This window comes from Lampetra fluviatilis, chromosome 40, assembly GCF_964198595.1.
Source record: "Lampetra fluviatilis chromosome 40, kcLamFluv1.1, whole genome shotgun sequence".
NCBI classification, from domain to species: domain Eukaryota; kingdom Metazoa; phylum Chordata; class Hyperoartia; order Petromyzontiformes; family Petromyzontidae; genus Lampetra; species Lampetra fluviatilis.
The window spans coordinates 1,212,035-1,235,629 of NC_136314.1; the positions used below are offsets into that span (position 1 = coordinate 1,212,035).

The 23,595-nt window shown below is 43.0% G+C and overlaps 1 protein-coding gene across 3 annotated transcripts in view; it reads left to right on the forward strand.

Moving 5' to 3' along the window:
• LOC144946109 (forkhead box protein P1-like) overlaps nt 1-23,595 on the forward strand; it is a 269,120-nt gene that overhangs the window by 181,428 nt on the left and 64,097 nt on the right. For all 3 annotated transcript variants that reach the window (XM_078874847.1, XM_078874848.1, XM_078874849.1), the window contains exon 4: nt 22,382-22,519. In XM_078874847.1, coding sequence (XP_078730973.1) covers nt 22,382-22,519 — 138 coding nt within the window. The remainder of the gene's footprint in view (nt 1-22,381; nt 22,520-23,595) is intronic.

A 23,595-nucleotide genomic window follows, 5' to 3' on the forward strand; every position in this document is an offset into this window, starting at 1 on the left:
TTTTTGTTGGCGGCAAAGAAGAGAAAGGGTTGGAGGATGAGGGGTGGAGGAGAGAGGGAAGGGGGTAACGACTGGGGTCGATCAGAAATGGCTCGAAACAGTGGCGATGGAGACAGGCAAAAGTAAACACGCATTCCTCTGCCCAGGTGCTGTTTTATTTTGCCTCGTGGTACCCAGCGGTGCTGAACAAACACTGGACTCCCAGCAACAACAAAAAAATCCCACTTTTATCAGCGGTTATTATAAACAGCTGTGTAACAGCCGGTCGAAGGAAATGGCTCGATAAAATTCTGCCTGGCCAAGAGGGTGAACGGTAAGATTACTACATAGCATAGCAAAACATTGTTAAACGGTAAACATGATTGTTAATTAGGATCGTATGAAGTGGTAATAGATAAAAAAAAAATGAAAAAAATATAATTTGGTGAGACTGCGTTTGGCAGTGGTGCAAAAGCACAGACACGAATAGCCTTTGCTTGAAATGTTTATAAAAATAATAATTGTTAAGGCAATATTATTGATTCATGTGTTGAGTTTTAGTAATAGTTTAACTTTGTATAACGATACAGTAATTCTCATTGGCATATTGATACGGTAATGGACATGTACAGCCTTTTGTCAATCCACTGCTGGATGAGTGCCTCCCAGTGCATGTGGGTCGTGGCGGTTACTCGACCATACTTCACCAAACTTTGTCCATGTTTGTTGATACTATTAATTTGTACTCTCATGTATTTAACATTTTACAAAGAAAGTTGTATCCCACTCCTGCTTTATGTGCTTAGTTGAACCACACGATAAAGTAATACCGTACTGTGTGTATACATATGAGTGAGCAATGCATAGGTACTGAATATGATCAAATAGCTTTAACATTTCTATACTTTTCACGAAATGTCATGGAACATTATTTTTTCTACAATTGCAATAATGCATTCTACATAGTTTAACTCGGAGCATGTGGAACGTTAACCATTTTCCTCTTGGTTTGTGGCATTTATGAGCATAAAAAAACACATTTCTCAGTCCAATACTTTGCGCTAAAAAAGTAACGATAAAATGAGTACTCGCATAATGCCTCTTAAAAATGTAATATTCGGAGACCGTTGATATTTTAAAAATAAATTATTATAGGCTTTTCGCTAGACATATGGCAAAGCTTATTGTAATGTATAGAACAAGACTGCAGGATAGATTTTGGCAGCTGTAATCGAGTGTGATCCAAAAAAGCATTGTGTCTATTGCAATGTATTAAAGGAGGAAAAGGCAGAAAGGGGGCTACAGTGGTACAACCAACGATTTTTTTGAGCCAAAACTCGCTTGTGCATTTATGGAATACAGATTTGTGGCAGGTCATGATCCAACACACTGGACGATTGGAGTTGACAAGCCAGATGCAGGATTTGAACCGAGCAGAGCAGATGTTACGAAGCACAAACGTTGCTCTCAGATTCAAAGTTGATATGCTACAAAAATATATTGTGTTTTTTTTTTTTAAAGGATTTAAATTATATATATATTTACTGGACTTATGTGATCTGTTCTACACATTGGATTTGTTATTTATACTCTGGGAAATTAAGTGTTATCCATTACAGTAGGAGATGCAACTATTTGCACGGACAATGTGTGTATTCAGCATATATTTATCTATTTTATGTTCTGTTGTGTGTCCATTTTTAGCAGTATAATCGTTTTAATTAAATCCAATGTGGTATTAGCATGCTAAACAGTTGCAGTGTGAAATTTTACTCAACATATTTTGATTATTGTGTTTAAGTAAGACATTTGGCCTTTTATTAGTGCATTTTCACAACTTAAACTTGACATACAATGTCTTGATTTTTATTTCTGTTTTGTATTTATGTATGTTGAACTTCTTTCGCACGATACGTTGCCAACCGTGCTATTTAACATGCACTGTCCCAATCCAATGTCTGATTTTATACACTCTATGTTGTCGACATAAAGCGTGCACGGCAGCCCTATAATTCCCGGCAATTGCGCACATCAAATGGTACCTCTTCTGAACCTGTTTTAGGTCGACTCAGCCTTAAACAGATCCCCTGTGGTATACACAGTACAGAAACTGCACAGCCATTATCCAGTGCTTTGGATGAAAAGGGTTGGTGAATCACCAAGGCAGTGTGACGTTTATGAGTGGTCGTCATTTGTGTTTTTGTGGATTATCAGCAGCTATAGCAGCAGTATTATTTGTTGCCATCTTCATCATGATCATCATCTTCAACGTGACTGTTATTACGCTTCTTTACCCAAACCTCAAAGTTTACCGAGGAAACCATCATTATCACCATCATTGTTGTCGTAATTAGCCATCATTTTCGCCATCGTTATCCATTATCTTCATAAACTCCATGAGTATCCATCATCTTCAGCATCGTTATCATTGTCCATTCTCAACAAAGGTTTCCTCATCATCATGGTTGTGTTCACGTTTGAGACTGATGGCACAGTGGGGAGCACAGGTGGCGCATCTGCCAGTCATCTCAATCAGCTAACCCATAACACCTGGGTCTGTCCCATGACCTACAAGCGAGGCCTTGAAGCTTCACATGGCCTCAGAGTGCACCTAACCTGGCACATAAGCCCGATGAAAACATCACTATTGCTTAGTCGTGAATGGCGGTTGTTCCCCGTTGAAATAGTTGGAGCCTAAATGGTTGGCTCAGTCCATCGGCAGAGTGAGGAGCGTTGATGCCAGCATACATGACCATGATTCCTCATGCAAACTTCTCCAGATACTGATTGGCTATGAGGATTTTCTTTTGGGTATGGATTGTGGCTCCATCAGTGCTGCCGCAATGGCCACCACGAGAGGGAGCTCTCGAGGTCCCCTTCTGGAGGATATCTTCACGTATACTTCCATGCTGGCCAGCCTTCTTGGAAGAATAGAAGTACCCACGCTTTACACTACCGCGTGAGACCTGCCTGTCGACTCTGGTGTAGCCATTTATACTGCTGGGTGGACAAGATGTGTGTTTGGTTTTTTGTGGGGATTTCAGAAACTCGCACCGTTGTTTCAACCGCCACGGCTTTTATGGCCCAGTGAACCTAGCCATAAACGTGCACTGCTATCGGGCGCGGTCACTTTGGCATTATTTTTTACTCGCATTGGAATTTCGCAAAAATGTGAAAACAAACTCCGCATGAATTGAGCCTTAAAAGTTTGAAACACTGTACGTAGCTGAGCTTTTATGTTTTGTGATATGCTGGCAGGGAGTTGCATCATAATTTGCCTAGCACTGTTGATATCATCAAACGGCCGTTGTCTATCCACTGCTGGATGAAGGCCTTGCCAATCAATCTCCATTCCTCATGGCCCTGTGATCTGACAGTTCGTTCCACCCCACATCGTTTTGCTCCATCATCGTCAGTGTCCGTCCTACGGTGCACATTCTCACTTTTCGCTACGATTCCATCACGGGGTTCCGTCTACCGGCCATCGTCCCTTTTAATGGGGCACCACGATGGCAAGATGTAAACTACCTCGCCTGTTATACAGGAGGTCGTAGGTTCGATCCCCTCAACCCTGAGGCCTGTATATTTGAAGTTCCCATGTTCTCCCCATGTTCTCCAAATGGTCGCGTGGATTTTTCTCCAGGTCTTCCGGTTTCTCCCTTCACATTTAGAAACGTGCGATACACTTCCACGTGATAAGCTTCTTCGTTGAGCTATAATTTGTGGCCAGGTCGCTTGTGAAAAAGAGCTATACAACTCAGTGGGCCTTACCTGGTACGATAAAAAAAAAACTGTTTCGATGTGGCTTTGCCCAAACTCGTATGTACGTTCCTAAACAGACGATATGACGACTCCCATTTGTGTTTGTTCTCTGATCCATGCGTTCCCCCTACAGTCCCTCTGTGTCATTCCAAGCATGCCTCCACGTTTACCTTTGCATGATTCCTCAACGTTTATTCTATGTTCATTGCAGAGCCAAATTCCACCGTTGTCACGATGCACCGATTGGAAACTTTTTTTCTGCGAGCACGTAGGTGTATTGTGAACTTGTGAGAGTATTGCATCTTGCTCTGCAGCTCCAGTTTGCTTTAGAACAATGGGCTATTGTACGAATATTGTGCGTGTGTACACTGCATTCATCACCCCAAACATAGAAGCAAATACGGTTGTATAAACTGAGCAAAGCCACAGTGCACGATAGCCAAATGCATTCTTCAGTGCACAGGTCTGCTTGGTCAAGAGTATTCATTAAAGTGCAGTTCAGTGGTGATATTCGATTATGCATTTCTACTGAGACATTGTCCCGTCTTTACAATTTCGGGGGGGGGGGGGGGGGGGGCACAGTCTAATCGACACACTTCGAAGTTCGGGTTTTGTTGAGGTGAGTTTTTTGGGAAAGACAGGAGAGCAGTGAGTCACTGTGTCACGGTGCCACAGCAAATGCACTCACAACAACAACAACCGGTGCTCATGTGCACAGAAACTGGCGTTTCAGGATGCAAACGTGCACACACTATGTATACAAAAAGACAAAGATCTTCGGTATAACCTACACAGACTGTTGGGGCAAGTGTGGTTCGCGAGCACCTATGAAGGCCGGCAAGGCACACGATGGGGTGGGTGGCCAGCACCACGCCCGACCGCCTTTGTCTTCCTCGTGGCGATGTTTACACACCACGCCAGGTACTCATTTGAGGCTGAGTCGACCTAGGTGAGGCCCAGGACCGGTTCAGATAATCGTCGCTGATGTTGGCTGTGAGCAGGAATTGAACTTGGTAATGCAGCACGCTAACCACTACGCTACAGTGTCACTAACTGTTGGTCCAATGTGTAAACATATATGCTCACAGCCACACAAACGTGCGTTTTTTTTCCATCTTAATTTCTACTTATTCATTTTTTTATCGAGTCTTAAATCGGACGATTGTCATCGTTCTTTCTTTAGCGGCTATAAGGGATCGATTGTTGGAACGCAAGTGCAATTATGTACCGAGCCTGATGTATGGTATTGCTCATATTTTACTGGAAAATCACGTTGGCCTTTGCTCTGGACACTAACGTCCTCGTTATTTGCAGTCTGTGAATGAATGTGAATTTAAAAAAAAACGCACTCGGCAAATAAGAGTGCTCAGCAGATATAATGACTTATAATCATTTTCAGCTCTTTGTCAATTCGTTGATGGAAGAAGGCTTCCCGATATCATTTTGGTCTTGGGGAGGGGGGGGGGGTGTTTGACCATATTTCACCATGATGGGCAGTGTGGGTTGGTGAAAAGGGGGTGATCTGGACCGGTTCAGATTTCACTCACCACTGATGTCAGCTGTGGCAATGGATCAAAGTTAGTTTGCCGGATTCAATGGATATAGTGTGCTGTTATAATTATTATTGAGCTGCAATGGCAAGTACAGTACATTATTCCCTCGTTTTTCACGTAGTTACTAATCCACGATTTTGTCTATCCGCCAATCGAATCTGGAACACGGCGCGACTGCATCGAGAGAGATAAAGTGATGAGAGATGATCAAGTGATCAGAGATAAAGTGATTAAATAAAGTGATGAGATAAAGTGATGAGAGAGAGAATTCGATGCGAGGAAGTGATTAGATTAAGTGATATTTTTCATGTATTTAATTGCTTGTTTATGCACTTATGCAAGGTGATTCACTACAACGCTAGGTTTCCGTAGGCCACTGTCATTATCCGCGAAATCTTCTTTCCACGAGCTTCTGCGGAATGTACCTCTCGCGAATAACGAGGGAATATTTCGATTTAAAGCTTTGGTGACTGCAGAGATTCATATTCTTGGCTCTTTCGGTAAAGTCACGTCGAAGGGAAATAATACAATAATAAAAATGGAACGTAATGCAATGCAATTCTCACGACGTTGCTGCTTGCGTTGTGGCCAAAACGTCGTGAGAATTTAATTTCATTATGTTTCATTTTTATTATTGTATTATTTCCCTTATACGTGACTTTACCGAAAGAAACAATAATATAACGAGGGAATACTGCGGCGCCTTCGCCATGGTGAAACCCACACAGACACTCTTGCTGTCATATTCATCACCACATCACTGTCAACATAAACACCCTCAAAAGCCCGTGCGATTGTGAGCTCCATTAAGAGAACACATAGGTACGATGGGAGCTTTTGTTTCGGTCCAGTGTGTCATGCAGCTGCTGCTCTCGAAAATACCATAAACGGCTCTGCGCTGTAATGACAACAGCATGCTTCCGTCAAATTCCTCCACATTGTGGAATCATTTAAGCCACGTTCTGCATGTGTACCTGCCCTGTGCACCAGCGCCAGATGCGTGACGTTTACGATTGATAAAGGGAATGTGCAATAAACAAGCGTTCAGGAGTGCTTGTTTATTGTATCTGGGTGGGCAGTTTCATGCTCAAAGACAAAGATCCCCCCGTATAGCCTTAACATACGGTTGGGGGCAAGTGCTGTTAGCGAGCACCTATGAAGGCCGGCACGGCACACGAAGGTGGTGGGTGGTCAGCACCACGCCCGGCCGCTTTTGTCTCCCGAGTGGCGATGTCTACACATCGCACCGGGTACTCTTTTGAGGCTGAGTCGACCTAGGGGAGACCCAGGACCGATTCAACTAATCTTCACTGGTGGTGGCCGCGGATGGGTGGGTGCGTGTGTGGGATTCATGCCCACACACGTATCCGCCCGCCCGCCCGCCCGCCTTTAATATTTCTCGGGGGCTTGCTGCGGTGGCCAGCAACTTGCACGTGACCTCGTCTCGCTTGAGGGGAGGCAGTGCCCTCGCTGAGTGGCACGAACCGCGCACTCGTTCCCGATGGGGGCCGGCGGATGCTCGTGGCCCCGGCTGCCGGCGCGATGCCACCTCACGTGGCCGCTTGCACCGCGCGAAGTTTGTTCGAACCCCAACAGAGAGCGGGGAGAGGGCGCCCCCTTGCCCCCCCTCTCCCCGCAACAGTAGCTGCCATCTCCCATCGGACAGATGAGCAGAATACATGCGGAACATGTGCGCACTGGGTGTGGTCTGCAACTACTGCCAAGTAAACCATAAGATGGTGAATGAAAGCAGTTTAATATTTATTCAGCCCCTACCCACCTCCCATGGACCCCCCCCCCCTCCGATATACCCCCCTCTCCCTTTCTCCTGTCACTCCTCAGCCAAAAGCCCCCCCCCCGCCGCCCCTGGCCAAAACATTGCAATTGATGGCAGGCGCAAGTGCCAGTAGAACATTGACCAATAAAGTGGCCAAGCCGAATTTCCTTTGATTTTGTGCAGCTTAATTTCTGGCTTGCTCTGAGCTCATTAGGGGAAGAGAGGGAAACGGGAAGGACAGATGCTGTTAATGTGCTTGAAAAAGCCCTCCATTGCAGAAGCCTTGTAATTATGGCTCAGCTGAAATGAACAGTGTAATTTAGTTTAACCACAGTAATGCAGAACCCATTATGCCGTAATATAGTAATTAAAGCATTTGAAGCAGGGCTGGGCTATCCTTTAGCATGGTAAAGGAGAAGATTTTAATTCTCTTATGAATGTAATACAGTAGTTAACGTTTATTGATAATATTTAATTGAAAGCAAGACTGGATACATTTAATTTAATTTACAATTTTTTGTTAGCATTTTTTTTTAATTGAGCGTTTAAATAAAAAGTAGAACACATACGCAGATGTTTTACAGTGGCATTATTTATTTAGATTTTACAAAATAATTTTACGTCTTTCCATATTTATCGCTATAAATGGCACTCAGTATTTAATCTGCATATAGCGCATCCATTACGTGTGGCACATGGCATGTAGATATATACGTGCAATTCAAATGATTACCATGAGAATTAGCACATCCTGCATACAGTGCTTGATAGCACACGTGTCAGGCTGAAAAATTGCCTTAAAATATTTTGCGACTCAAGGTTTAAGTTATGTGCGCATAAAATTGACTCAGCTGCGATATTAGTAGCATTAATAACTTGAATGAAATATGCAATTGAGGTTCAATATGTATGTTTTAATAATGTAGAATAAACCGAATTACATTTGTCAATAATATTCTCAACACTTGGGGAATTAGGTATGATTGAGCCGCGGTAGTTTTTTTTTTGCTACAGGAAGTTTCAATAAATTATTTAATGTACGAGTTAAATTACTGAAACTCTCCATTCTCTACTCCCATTATAATGCCCATGCTTGCTGAACAAATGTGAGCCCTCCAAAGCGACCGTGGATTTTTTGACACAACGGGACGAGCATTATTAACATGACAATTTTTTACAAACTAGGACATCACGACTCTCATAACAATGGAGTTAAGAATTTTGTTTTAGGACATTATTTATGAAGAGGGGGAGAAAATCAATGGCATTCTATAAATCATGGGCTGTAATGTACTTTTTGAACGCTAAGAAATACCCGTGGGTTCTCTGTGCCGGCATGTATTTTACACTTGTTATTAAAATGCACAAATTATTGGCTCGTGTATGAGGGCACGAGTATGTCCTACTGCTTACATTACGTTATCTACATGAACGTGTTATGAAATCATTCAAAGGTTTTTATCGACCACCATCGTCAGCTATGGTCGATCCCCTGCTGGATGATGGCCTCTTGCAGGCCGCAAACACCGCTCAGGAAACCTACGATGCAATCATTCACCCAGCACCTGCACACAAACTGATTTCACTGCTCCTTCTCTGCGGTGGACGTTCTGCCATAGCAGTTCACAAAAAGTTTGCATGAATAAAATACACGCGCCACAGCAGATATAATGTCGAAGCAAATATCCAAATACCGCTGATGTTGACGTAATCAATAACACTGGTCAACACACTTTTTCTGGCATAAGGTATTCCAACGGTTTTAAGGTAATTTTGGGGTGCTGATTCCAAATCCGGCTTCAGTTTTTGTCTATCACATCAGGTTTTTGAGATATCAAATATTGCATTTTCAATAAAAACTGCAAAAGAAAAATGTTAAATAAATGTGGATATCTACATAAAATTATATTATAAACACACTATCCTAAAAATACAGCACCATATTTTAACACTAAAGCAGTCACTGACTCGCAACAACTTGCAATCATAAGTGACAGAGTTAATTTCGGGTAAAATCAATGAAAATGGGGTATGGCGATAGCATAAAAATGAGATGTGATAGAGCAAATCTGAAATCAGATTTGGAATCAGCACCCTGAAACTAGTCTAAAACAGCTGCAAAAGTCCAGGCCAGAATTTTTTTTTTTTGTTGACCAGTGTAATCAAACTTGGATCCCCAGACTCAAGGCATAATCATCACCAGGTTCGTAGCATAACGTATGAACTACTAACACCACTACTCCGCCCAAGATAAAATGTACGTCAATACTGAAAAAGGAACTTCATTAAAGGTAAATACGCATCCTAAATACCCTCTAGTGGATGCAGTGAGCAGTGAAAAGTGCAAAGTGTGGGCAAGAAAATAATTGACCTGAGTTTTATTTACAAAGTCCATCAACTGTTCTTGGATATGTTGCTTTTGTTTAGCGAATTATCTATTTGTCTTTGCGCATTTATACCGTATCTACTAGCGGAGAGGACATTTTGTTCACGAATAATTTTATTCACAAAATATCCAACGAAAATCGGAAATAAAATTGGGAGTCAATTGAATGATAGTTTTCACAAACTTGAGTCAGTAACGAAAGGTAAATCAGCAAATATATTCCAACCAAATCACCATGAATGCACCCAATCTGATATCTCAGAACCGAGTATGGTGGATACCTGGTCGTACATGTTTGGGTGACCAACATTGCATACCAGGTGTTATAGGTACTGTGTATTGCTAAGAGCGGTAGTGTAGTGGTCAGCGCGCTATGAACCCGGCTACCCGAGCTCGATTCCTGGTCATGGCCAACACCAGTGTCGATTATTTGAACAGGTCCTGGGCCTCCCCTAGGTAAACTCAGCCTCAAATAAGTACCTGGTCTGGTGTATAGTATACATCGCCACCGGTGAGACAAAGGCGGTCAGACGTGGTGCTAGCCACCCATCCCCTCGTGTACCGTTCAGGCCTTCATAGGTGCTCGCTAATAGCACTTGTCCCAACAGTCAGTTCAGGCTATACGGGGGATCTTCGTATTGCTAAGAAAACTGCAAGTTGTGGCGAGATGACAGCACAACAGTGGGTGTGGTACACAGATTTGGATTGAGTCTGTGTAATGATCTGTGCAGAGTTTAGAGTGTTATCTCCCTTGCATGCTACGGGTTTCTCCGTATCCTGTTGTCGCCTTCCCCCACTCACATTGATTATTGGAATTGGCCAAACTTCTGCTTTCAGGACCCTCCTGAAAGACATTCTCGAGATTCAGTGGTAGATGCCTTGGTAATTATTGATATTACCATGAACAATTTCCCTGCCTTCTCACATCACAAATATCTTCGTTGATTTTTATTTGTGGGTGCATGACAGCAGCAAAGTTTTTTTTTGGTCACAATCATACGCCTCGCCGACATGATAATCTTTTGACTTAAAACTTTCGTGACTGCAGGAATTCATATTCTTGGTTCTTTCGGTGAAGTCACGTAGATAGAAAATAAAAATACAATAAAAAATAAATTAAAATTAATTTATTAAAAAATATATATTTTTAAAAAATTAATTAAAATAATAAGACGTGATAGTCATTGCATTTATTTAGGCGTCTTCAAAATGTAAAATGATTGCATTCATAAATAATAATATTTTTTCGCATTTTGTGCTCGGTTGGCAGGTTATCTGCCCTTATCAACATGTTTATGATCGGCTGTTTTCCCCATAGGGAGAAAGGCATTTTTTTTTTCTTTTTGAGTGACTGGGGCCCCGTGGCTTCATTAGGGCTCTCTCTCGCAAAGGCCACTGTGTACCAAGAGGGCTGGGCCAGTGTTCTCATTAGAGGCTCGTTTGCGCCGCTCTGCGCCAGCCAAATAGCCACCTCTGGCTATCCCCCTCAGGGCACGTGGGTCGCGGTACAGTCCCCTCGACTCTCACGCACAGCGACACGCACGTGACCAGATCACCACGCGCGCCCTCCGCTAGCGCCGAGCACACTTATCCTGTGTCTCCACTTACCTCCAAACCCACTTTGCGACTTCCACATCCAACGCTTTCTCTAACCGATGGGATAAACCAATCCCAGCAGGAGAAAGGGAAGAATCGGGCCAACGTGTTTCAGCTCTTTTCCTAACTTGTAGCTGAGACAAGGCTGAGAGCATATGTACATGCAATGTGGGTGGTCACATGTCATGCATGAAAGGCATGATGGGAGTCGTGCCTTCCTGGCCTTTGTAAGCATACATTTACGTGTGGTAAAATATACTACGTGCAGTGGCGAGACTCGTGCATCGCTTGACGCTGGCGCAAATGCGATGGGCAGAGTGTCTGTGTGTTTTTTTAATTAGTTAGTTTGCCTGTTTGTTTACCTCTTGAAATTGAGGGCACATTTTTATTTTATTTCCAAAAAGGTCATCCTTCACTAGCATAACCAGTGTTTGTGTCGCCTTGCTCATGGGAGAATAATGTGGATTGAAGAATCCCGAGAATGCTGTCCGCAATGACCAGAGCCGGATTCAGTTTGAGTTGGGTCTTGGAACTGGGGTTCCGCTTTGTGTATTGCAGTTCCTTTCCTTCACGGGTTTACCACCAGCCATGCCTGATTCAGAGGTCGCAAACGGGTTTTTATTCCTTACCCGTACCCGTACCTGGCCGCACCCGGCTACCCGTGCCCGGCCGGGTACGGGTAGCCGGGTATCGGATAGGGTACGGGTATCGGGTACCCGGTTGCGACCTCTGGCCTGATTATGCCACAAATTCTATTTTCTTATTCACATATATTATTTCAGCCTCGCTTTTTAAAGGCAATATACAAATTGTTAACCTAATTCAGACAGTTGAAAGAGGCAAACTGCATGAATTTTGTTACGTAATTTTTAGCGATACACATAGTGATGCTTTAGTTTAAATGACTAAGTTATCTGCAGGATCTATCATCACAGTGCTACAGCATTGTGTTTCATTGTTTGTTGAACTTATTTCGCACCGTACATAGTCTAGCGTGCTAATCGAAGGAGTATCTACATCTTATTTTTTTGGGGGGGGGCTCAAAATCCGTGCCCCCCCCCCGCCCTAACTTATAGAGTCGCTGCGTTAATCTTATACTGGCTGTATGTACGCGTGGAGTGGTGTCGTTTTTATTTAATATATCGGGTGCAACTCCACCCAAGTGCCCCGAGTTCAATTCCTGACCATTGTGACAGCAGTGCCCAGTTATAATCTGAATCTGGCCTGGGTCCTGGATTGAGGTCATCAGCCTACAGTGAGCACCTCGGTGCAAGGGTTTACCTGCTGCTGCAATTAGGAGGGGGTAAGGGGAGTGAGGTCAAAGACAGCTCTAGGTGCTGGCCATAACGTCACCAAGTGTGCCTGTGTTAACCTTAATAGGTGCTCGCGACGAGTGCTTGCCATAAATGGGCGGTCTGTGTGTATGTGTGCATGTCGGACAGCTGGGTCCTGGTACCTGGAATAGGCAGTGATGTTAATACATTCGGTACCATTTTCTTTATTTAATATATTTTTTTTAATGAAATAATCACCATAGCTGGGAGCAATTTTTGAATTATTGTTAACTGCGTGGCATTGAATATCACTCATCAACTTAAAAAAATTGATATGCAAATGTATAAGAAAGCCGATTTTATTTAACAAGGTTGACTTTGCGAAACACAATAGCCCAATTTTCGAATGGATAGCATCCAAGGAATGTAGTAGATACGAAACATTTACCAAAATATGTAGTCATTAGTATGACCTTGTTCTTTCAAGAATAAATAACACTTTTAACGCGTTCTTTTCGGGCGAGTATTTAGCATAATAAAAGCGCGGGGTTGTAAAATATTTTAATCATTTTATTTTGTTTCTGTGCTTGCACCTAGCATTGACCTCAGATGAATAATGAGAGGCAATGAAATCTACTTGACCATTCCTGCTCATTTCAGTCTTCCACTCCTCAATTCGGGGTTAAAGAAAAGCGTCGAATGACTGAGGTGTATTACACCGGTAATTATCTTGTCTCGAATTAAATGTAACCGAAAGCGCCTGTAATGCACACACACAAAAAGTTCATTATAAGGAAGGCGGCGAAAAATAGATAATAACCAAGCAAGCCATTAATTTTGCCACTCTCATTTAAGCGGGCTTAATGTATGTCTGACAGGAGTGGAGGCCAGATAATGTGATTTGCATTTAGTGCATCAGAACGGAGGCCAAGCATGCTCATTGGTCGTCTAAATCTCAAGGCACTCCACCGCCGCGCTTTCCGAAACGACGAAACAGAAAAACTGTCATAATGCGAGGTGTTCGTCACGGGCGTGTGTTGCCCTCGGCACGTGTCGCCTTCATTTTAATATTCATCGGTGAGAACGTCTGTTTTTGGGGGGGGGGGGGGGGGTGGACGCAATTGGACGCACGCGTGCGACTGCCAGACGACCGAGCGCCCGCGCGTTATTCACGGGAGTTGTTTAATGTAGGTCCTGCTGCAGCATATACAAAAAAATAGCTCTTTGCATGCGTTAACTTTCACCGCACACCTGCCTTCGAGGTAAGACGTCGCCGAATGTGTGTGTCGTCGTCGTCGTCCCCCTCCCCCTTTATTTAATTATCACCGGATACTCTAACTTATTTATTTATATTTGCGTTAAATACTTATTTCGTGGGTGCCCCCCCGTCTTGTGTTTTGCCTGTTGGGTTGTTGCTAATGCTTGTTGTTTCGTAATTTGGTTTGCATGTTTAAAAAAATTGGTATCGTTTTAAAAATGATTTAAGCCAGGGTAAACGTTACCTCTTTTCTAAACAACCGATCGAATGCCGTTGCAGTGTTTAGTAGACATATCTGTCCGGAGCAAACGTATCAGTGTAATTGTTACAGCTTTTTGTTCCTGCAATGTACACAAAAAAAACGTGATTTTTCGTAGTCTTACCAGAGACTACTTTCAACGGCATGTGCATTATAAAGTAATTTGTTTCATACGTGTGATGGCTTTACATTTAATAATCATGGTTTTATAAACTGAAAAATATCCAAACGTAATAGATTTTTTTTACGGTAATATGAGTTTTTCTTAAATTCTACGCAGACAATATTACATTAAAGGTTTAAGTATGTGTTTATAATATTTTTTGACCGTATAATTTTTTTTTTAACTGGCTCGATATAAGATAAGAAATCTACGACTGAGTTCATGAAACAGTTATTGTTTTTTACATTTTTAAATGGACGGGATAGACATGCGAATGCCACTGCCGTTCTTTAAATCTTGAGTTTGCACATTTTAGACAGCATTCAAGCTTAAAAGCTATCTGAGGCAATGCGCCATTCAAAATATGTCAATCGGTGGGAAGATGACGTGACATTTTCAGGTGCGTTTGTTGACGATAAATGTGTTATTATGGCACTAAACGAAACTGCCATGGCGGGACGGCACATTGGCCAAATTAATTGCACAAGCTCTTTGCCTCCTAATGATAGTATTATTATCCAGTGTGTTCAAAGAAAAATAGTGCTATCTCTCACGTAATTTTATTCACCGGCATTTATAGTTTTTTTTTGGCGGAGTGCTCTTCTTTCAATAATGAATGGGTGGCTAATTAAATGAAATGTTAAAGCGGGAAAGATAAATCATTGTTGATCAGCGTCTGAAGCTTCAAGCGTATTTGAGTAAGGCCCACAAAATAGGAGGGAAATTGGTTTCTTGGAAGAATAAGACAAAAAAATGTCTCCGACGTAATTTTAATTTTCATGCATTTGCGCTAATCTAATTCATCAATGCTAATCAGCATCTGATAATCACAACTTAAGTGTGAAAGATCCACTGAGCTGATGGTGTCGAGAGCTAGTGGCTGAAATAGTGTTATAAAAGGCTATGATCTAAGCCTCTTGTCTGCCATCATTAGCAAAAGGCCAATTTTAGCTGCTTAAGGTGCACTCTATGTTTAAGTGGGGTAAGTTTTTTGCACTGCTAATTAAACCCTCTGAGAGTAAAAAAACGCAAGTGGTGGTGGTGCCCTCTCTTACTCTCCTTGGTGGCTTTTCTTTTTTTCGTCTCCTTGTCTTTGTTGTGGACCTATTGCTCCAGATGTAAACCTCGCCTGACTTCTCAAGGCAATGATATCGCCGGGGGCAATTCACTTCTCACCATTTTTGTTTTGGATTGTCGTGACGTTATACAATTTTACGACGCCGCACCCTTTCACCGTGATACGTATAACTAAAAAAAAAATCGGAATACATTTGTAGGAATTTCGATTTAAAGCTTTCGTGACTTGCAGGGATTCATCTTCTTGGTTCTTTCGGTAAAGTCACGTAGAAGGGAAGTAATAAAATAATAAAACATAATAAAATACAATTCTCACGACGTTTCGGCCACAACGCAAGCAGCCGTCCTCAGGTGAAGAACAGGGCTGTCGGAAAGACAGCGTCTGAATGAAGAACAGGTCTGTATTTCCGACAGACCTGTTCTTCACCTGAGGACGGCTGCTTGCATTGTGGCCGAAACATCGTGAGCATTGTATTTTATGATGTTTTATTTTTATTATTTTATTAATTCCCTTCTACGTGACTTTACCGAAAGAACCAAGAAGATTTGTAGGAAGGTTTTTATCTGTATGTGACTGCAAAGGGAATAAGGTTTCAGTTATATTTTATAATGATTGTCACTGGTTATGAATTTACTCTTCATATTGTGAGTAATAATGAAACAAAACATGACGTTATTCGTTTTAACAGAAACAACAACAGATTGGGCTTGTCAGCTTCACATTTGCAGCAAAGTGTTGGAAAATAAACATACGGTGTAAAAAAGAAATGCTCAACCAATACCTTAAATATATTTTTTAATTGTAATTGTATCATGATTATTGCAATTGAATACAAAGTTTAATTTCACTATCCAGATGTACAAAAACAAAATGCACAAGCCAGTTGTAATTTATGCCATTCGTATCGCCGATTGGCACAATTTGCAATTGCGCTAATTATACGCAACCATGTCTACATCCATTAACCTGCCAAATTTCCAACATTGTTAGGATCAAGGACTGAGGTGCGATATTTGAATGTAATAAGGACGAGGGCAGTTTGTTTGAGAGCTCTGATACACAACCACCAAGTCTCCCCCCCCCCCCCTGAGTGTCTGAAACACTCAACAAAGCCCTCCACGCCTATAAAGCGATGATGGGAAGGAGTCATTCACGAATGGGGTGACGGGTTCAGGGAAGACATACTCAGGCCTGGCGAAGCCTGGGTATTAGACTTCTCGAAAGCTATCCGCAGGCCTCTCTGTGAGTACTTGAGATTTACTTATCGCTGTGCTGCAAGCAAGATGTTACATCTCGCTTACATCTCCCTTGCTGTAAATGGTTTAGGAGTCATGTTGTAAGTCCCATGAGCACTTTTCATTGGAAGCGCTCACAAGCAATTTCATTAGCAGCGATGTAAAAGCGAAGGTTGATTTGCTTTGGTGTTTATGTTGGCAAGACTGCTCCAGTTCACCTCGATTCAGAATGTCCTGGTAAAGATTTTCAGGTTTTGTTTCATTGAATTGATAATGACATGACGCAAATCGAAAGCGGTGCAGCTGATTTGTCACAAGGGCGGTCGTGAGAGGGGTTGCATGTGGAATGACGAGGGCATTGACTGCACATTCGCTGGGATGAGGAAAAAATAAAATAACAGCTCCAAATCGTTGATAGACCCTAAACTGGGACAAACCGTGGCGGTTTAAAAAAAAAATAACTCGAAAACCGGGTCCTTGAGGTATTTGGGTTTACCTGTGTCTGCTTGTCACTGCGCCCCTCTTTGAAAGGCACAGCAATCCAGGTCATTTGCATGCTAACCAGTGGAGAAATGTGTCGGAGGGTATGGGCTGAGAGTGGGGGACAGGAGAAAGTGAGGGAGAGCGATGCAGGCTGGAAATAAAAAAAGAAGTGCTAAAGTTTGACCTTCATTTGTGGTTTTAAATTAGGGCAGATAAGCTGAGGAAGGCAATCAAGAAAGGGAAGGCTTATTGACTGCAAAATGAGAAGGGCCACGGTTGTGAGTTTGCATACTGCCTGCAGGCACGACATAAAAAACGAATGTACAGAATGGAAGCTACTGCACCAGATATAAAAAAAGCAAAAGGGACATTTGCCAGGTTTTATGAGAAGGATGGATATCTGCCCCACTACACCCGCAGATATTGTACCTGCTTTATAGCTGCGTGATGGAAATTGATCATTTTTCAATATGACGGCTAACCAAGTTTTTCAGATGCTCCACACGTAAGTCATTAGTTATTAGGTATGTTTACAGCGCATCTGTTTGTTTGTTTTCTTCCAGGGGGGGGGTGGGCATCAACATTTTCCTGCCGTTAATGTTGTTCGTTCTATGATTTCATCGCGGCAGGCCCGCCGCAGAGTTCGTGTGCTCAATTACACTCGTTGTGATAACAAAAATGTGAACGTAAAAAAAGCAAGGACAAATGTACTCTGGTCTATGTGCATACCTCGAGGATGCTTATGAGGTGCTCTTTAGTTAAATGCATGTAATCTAAATATCAACAAACCCACCGTTATGAATCAAAATAACAACCTTTGAAAAATCAACACAAAATCACAGATTTGGAGATTTTTCGGCAATTAAAAAAAAAGAAACATGAAAAACAATTTTTTTTCGTTACCGTTGAATTTTTCGTTAAAGATTATTTCTGAGGAAAAAAAATAAATAAACGCAACTGCGCTCCAAAATGGTGTTCAGATTCCTGTTGGAGCATCGTCTCTGAATAAATACATGCACATATAACCTCCCCACCACTTAGATATCAAACTACCTCGGTTACCTGGTAATTGTCCTACCTAAGCTATCCCACAATTCCCAGAGGAGAGCCATGCATTTGGAACATCATGGGATCGCCAATTATGTTGAGCAAAATTTCCAGTCCTGAAGGGGACTTCCAGGCAAAAGAAGGAGAGCATGAGTTGAGAGTAAAATCGAAGGGTGGGGTGGAAGAAGATATGAGGAGGATGGTTGATGTGAATTGAGGTAGAAGTTACACGAATAAAGAGAAATCTGCCAGTCATGAATCTTCTAACTTAGAAGAAAATTAAGCAGAAAAGAGACTCGGTGCCATGTTTTAGCCATCCCGGTCACATATGTACGTATGTTGAACGTCTTCAATACCGTACGTAGCCAACCGTGCTAATCGGAGTTGCTGGGGAAGGACAACAAACTAAACACAAAAAGCAGTTCTAAAGAAGTCAGTTTTGAATCTAGGTTTAAAAGTGCATAGCTCCAGCAGCTTCCTAATATTGGAAAGAAAGAGCGTTCCAGACTGCCTTAGAACCTATTCTCTGTCACCTCATTCAGCTCTCCTGTTCAATATTGTTGGCATTGTATCCTGACAAAATACATGGCCACTTAATGTAATTTCACGAACAAATTAACAGATTCTCAGTTCAACCGTAATTTGTATTGAAGACTTCGAATATACAGAACACGTGTGCACGTGACTTTTAAGTCCCGTGTCATTCGTTACGTGGCGAGCTGTTGAAAGCCCTTTCAGTTTTGTGCTTCTCAATGTGTCGATGCTGACCAGTGATGCTGACCATACTTCACCACACTGATCATCGCGTGTTGGTGAAGGTGGGGGGCATAGACCTGTGAGCATAGAAGTACAATGTGAGAACACATTTGGTTGGACTGCCCTCTGCTGATTACCGGGGAGCACAGCCCTGCAGCTGCCTATGACAACCTGGCATGCATGGTTATAACCCATCATAGGGCTATCCAGAGTCAACCCTGCATCAGGTTCCGAGATCAGATGAGATCAGATGTGCTTCGAATATCCTGAGCATGTTAATGCCGGAGCGTATCTTTACGGTATCACTCAGGCGTGCCACGTTTGATAGATAAGGAAGGTAAACTGATAAAATCATGGAACACATCGTAATATTCAAATTGAGACTATCCATCTATGTGTGCACTAAATTCCCACGGTAATATCCCAAGAACTGGGAAGGTGCACACCGTTTTTTTTCACCATTCCATCTGTGGACTACTACTACTACAGAAGAAGAATATGTTGCTTTGCTTTTGCAAAAAAAAAAACACTCGATGCCCGAATGTTTGTTCTATAATCGAGGCGGGTGTCACAGCTGGGTAGAGCTAACAGCACGTGGACATTGTGCAGGACTATTCTTGCAATACATTTTAAACAATAACTGCCTGCAACATACAGAGGTACGTCCACAATGGTAAATGGCAAAACAAGAGACAAGTGGTCACCAATGCTTGCCACCTTGGCTTCGGCGGGTAGAGAAGAAAGCTCCAACAAGTCCCGTTGGGCTGCTAAAGAGCGCTTAAGGGCTAAGTGTGTGGGGAGAGCTTCGCTTGGTCAACATGTCAGTGGATATATTACCTCTCACACCTTCACTCGCTCGCCTGAATATATTGGAAGATGAAAAGGGACCTTGTATTGAAATTCGTTCGAGAGGGCGATGCGACGGTTGTAGCCATTGCAAACCACTTGTCCGTTGGGCCGCTTTTTCCAGGAGTTCCATGCTGAATGCCTCATTAATCTTAAACGGAACTGAATGCTGTTTTATTCTTGCCAGGCAAGGCACACTGAGCTATATATCTATTCTTCAGACGCGACCTGGCCACAAGCGATAGCTCAACGAAGTGGCTTATCGTGTTGCAATTAATATCAGCCAAATAATCTAAGCGCGTGTTGATTCTAAATGTATGCATGTATGCTGATCCATGGGGAAAAATGCAAGCTCCAAATATGCAGCAGGTGTTAGGGTTGGCATCGAACCCATGACCTCGTGCATACCAGCCGAGGTAGTTAACATCGTCGGAGGATTATTGTGGTGTGCCAGCCTAACAGCACCATCGGAGTATTTCGGCGTCATAGAACGAGATGCTGGTTCGTGTAGGCGCAGAGCCTTGTTGGACGCGGGCCACGGAGATTGAGTTTGTCGACACGTACTCCCGTAGGTAGCCAGCCCGCCGGCCACTGCAGCCACACGAAATGACGGAGCCAGGATTTTCAGATAAGAGTGCAACCCCTCCAGCAATGAAAAATGATAGGAGTTGTTAGTAAGTAAGGACTTGTCCCTTGCTTTTTATTCGACGCGTGTGCGGCGATGGCGCAGCCATCGATCGATGGTCGAATTCGAACCGCGTTGTGTGATCGGCATCGCGCTCGCTGAAGGTGAATGCCTTCGGGGAAGTCGTGGACTGTATACGCAACTGCGCACAATTATGTGAGCCACTTATAACTGCTTTGCCGTTACTTATTGCCAATTATGGACTCAGACTATTGTCATATCATCTCATAGAGTCCCTGGCACGTAATAATAGGCTACACAGTGGCAGTGGGGGTCGCAAAATGCCGATTTATTATCAATAAACCCCAATGATCCGATCCAAATTAGGGATTTCGATCGGATCATTAGGGGGCCAGGTGCCACCCCACCCTCCCCCCCTCACTGGCTCCGCCAGTGGCCACACGTAGCGGACGCATATTTTCTCATCAATGTTGAAGAAAGTACGCTTCCTCCTTAACGAGCAGTCTCACCCGCAATTATGAGACTTTGCTGCTAAGTTTTGTTTTTACTTAAACCCTGCGTGCACGTCCAGTGGAATTACTCAAACAACTGTCAGGTGTTTAGCAAAACATTTCGAGGAAGCTGCTTGTCCGTGCAGCTTACATGTACAATGTGCCGTACTCAGCGGATTGTAAGGTAACGCTGAAAGTAAGATGCACCACATGCACACACACTCGTGCCTAGTATTAATATAAAGTTCTCAAAAAAATGTGAATTTCACACAAACGGAACTAATGGATAATAAGACACCCCCCCACATTTGCTTTCCAAAAAAAAAGAACGGGAGAATTTATTTAGATAATGTGGAGAATACGTGACACGCATTGCATTGAAGTCGAGCGGAGTGATCTACTTTACAACACGTCTGTAAAATAGCTGTTAAATAGGCAACATTTCATCCAGTGACCCTTCTGTACAACAGAGCGATCCCTTCGTAGCGGAGAGAACTCTCAAGTTATTAATTCGCATTCCGTTCTTTGATGCAATTGCCAGAGTCGTTGCCGGTCTTCTTTACACATTCTTTTTCTCTTCCCGAGGGCAGTGTTTTGACGAACATGTTGATTTCAGTTGTCGCTTGTGTTTTTGCACCACTGCCAATGCAGTATCACAAAAAAATAAATGCGCCTACGTTACGATAATAATTTTTCAGGCTCAACCCCCGTGTGTGATCGTTGGCCAGACTCAGTGGCTTGGCTATGCACACTGTGGTTGCAGTAACTGTGCGTAGCTGAACCTGGCAATGGGTTTTCAATACATTTTGTGAATGCCGTTGATGTAAGGATGAAACAATGCAAGTATTGCAATATGGGGATGTATGCAATAAGATACATGTTTTAATTGTTCAGCAAAAAAATGTGCATATGTAATCTATATATACATATAAAATACAGTTCTTATAATATACAGTCCTTTGCCAGTCAGTTGCTGGATGAAGCCATTGTAATGCTGTTTTGGATCACGGTGGTTGTTCCAAAGTACTTTACCGCACTGGTCATTGTGGGTGGGTGATACGGGCACCCAAGACTGGTTCAGAGGTCACGCACTGCTGGTGTGAGCCATGGCTGGGTTTTTAACACATGCAAATGTATGCATTGTAATCATCTGTGCGGGTATGAATGCTCATGTGTATGACACGAGTATCTGTTTGGCATGTAATCAATAGACACATTCACGATGCAATGAAGTCGTGATTCGACTCCAGCACTGATTACTTCTTGACTCATTTTCACTAACGCCTTTGTATTGTTTTTTAAGGTTTCTTTTTTTTTTGGTGCGTCTCGCTTGCACAATTCCGTTCACTCTATTAGCCCAAACACCCAAAGCATTCCTTATACAATCCACGTATATCCTTTCCGTAAATGACACGTGTCTCCCCCGTCGCCCGTCACCCAGTGCGCGTATAAGTATATCTATATATACATACATCCACGCGTGCATCACGAGCGTGAGAATTAATTTTTAGTTTGGCGAGTCGACGTGCCGTCACGTGGGTCGGCATCTATCAACATATGTGCGACGTGCTCGAGTGTGGTCGTGTCGGTGGCCGCGCGCGCGCTCACCACAACGCGGCCGATCAATCAGCCGGGACGACAGCAGCGGCCGGCGTTTAACGCCACGACGCTTATTGCGCGCAAGGCCGTGATTATTCGACCGAGCGAGTGACTCCGTGGGGGGTGGGGGGGGTTGGGGTGGAGGTGTGGGCGTGCTAAAATCTGGACGGTCTGCCGCTGTCTTTTCCTACAGGTGCCGGTGTCCATGGCTATGATGACCCCGCAGGTGATCACGTCTCAGCAGATGCAGCAGCTGCTGCAACAGCAGGTGCTCTCCCCGCAGCAGATACAGGTCCTCCTGCAGCAGCAGCAGAGTGTGATGCTGCAGCAGGTGGGTCGAAAACCCGAGATCCCAAAGCATACTCCCTCCCTCCTGCTGCTGATGGATATATATAAACGCTGCTGCGCTTTTTTTTCTCTGCGAAACGTGACAATGTAACACGGGCGGCCCCCGAAACGAATGCACGTCGGTGACTGCCGGCCTCGGGTCCGACTTTCTAAAGAGAGAAAAAAAAATATCCCTAAAATGGCACTTACCTGGCTACATAACGGACGTTTAATAGGATTACAGTGATTGAATGCGAACGATGGTGATAAGTGTATGATGGAAACAGTAATGCAATTGGCGTTGAGCAAATGCATCAATGTGATTGATAATGCCCGATTGCCGTTATTTAAGCCGGGTTAAGAGCCCATTGAGAACAGGAGTCTTTTTTTTCATTTTTTCAATGGAGACCTGGGTCAAAAATCAATCACAGCACAACAGAGATACGTCGCACAGAAAGAATAACAGGTTCCTCGGTGCAAAAACTATTACAGGTGGGGAAATGAAATAAATGACAGGAACAATACATACCGATCTTCATATTTTCTCAGATAAGGATACTCCTTGAATGTGTTTACATTCAAAGTGAGTTAATCTAATGATAATCATGATAACCAGCCATGGCCAATCCACTGCTGGATGAAGCCCCCCCCCCCCAAGTCGCCACCAGTCCCGTGCACACGGGCCGATTCCATCGCTCCATCTCCTCAGCGGGCGTACCAACTTGGTAGCGTTCCATTCCTTTGCAGATTACAAAAAATAAGATGTCATGATCTCTGTTAGAGGTTTGATAATGTTATTTATATTTATTCTTAATATTTTTTTTACTTTAGATTGAAACCACATTCATTTTTTTGTACAATTTTAAAATAAATGGTTAGATGACTGACTGTCTGGCAGCAAAATCTGACAAAAAGACACAAACATGAAAAAAAATCAGGCCAACATCAAATGTATTATCACATTTTTGTTCTCAATAGATTAATGCCCTTAGCCCATTGCAATAATAATCGACGTTGCTTTGTGCATAGTTCAATTCAGTGATAAATGTTATCGGCGTATATTCATTTGTAAACTACAGT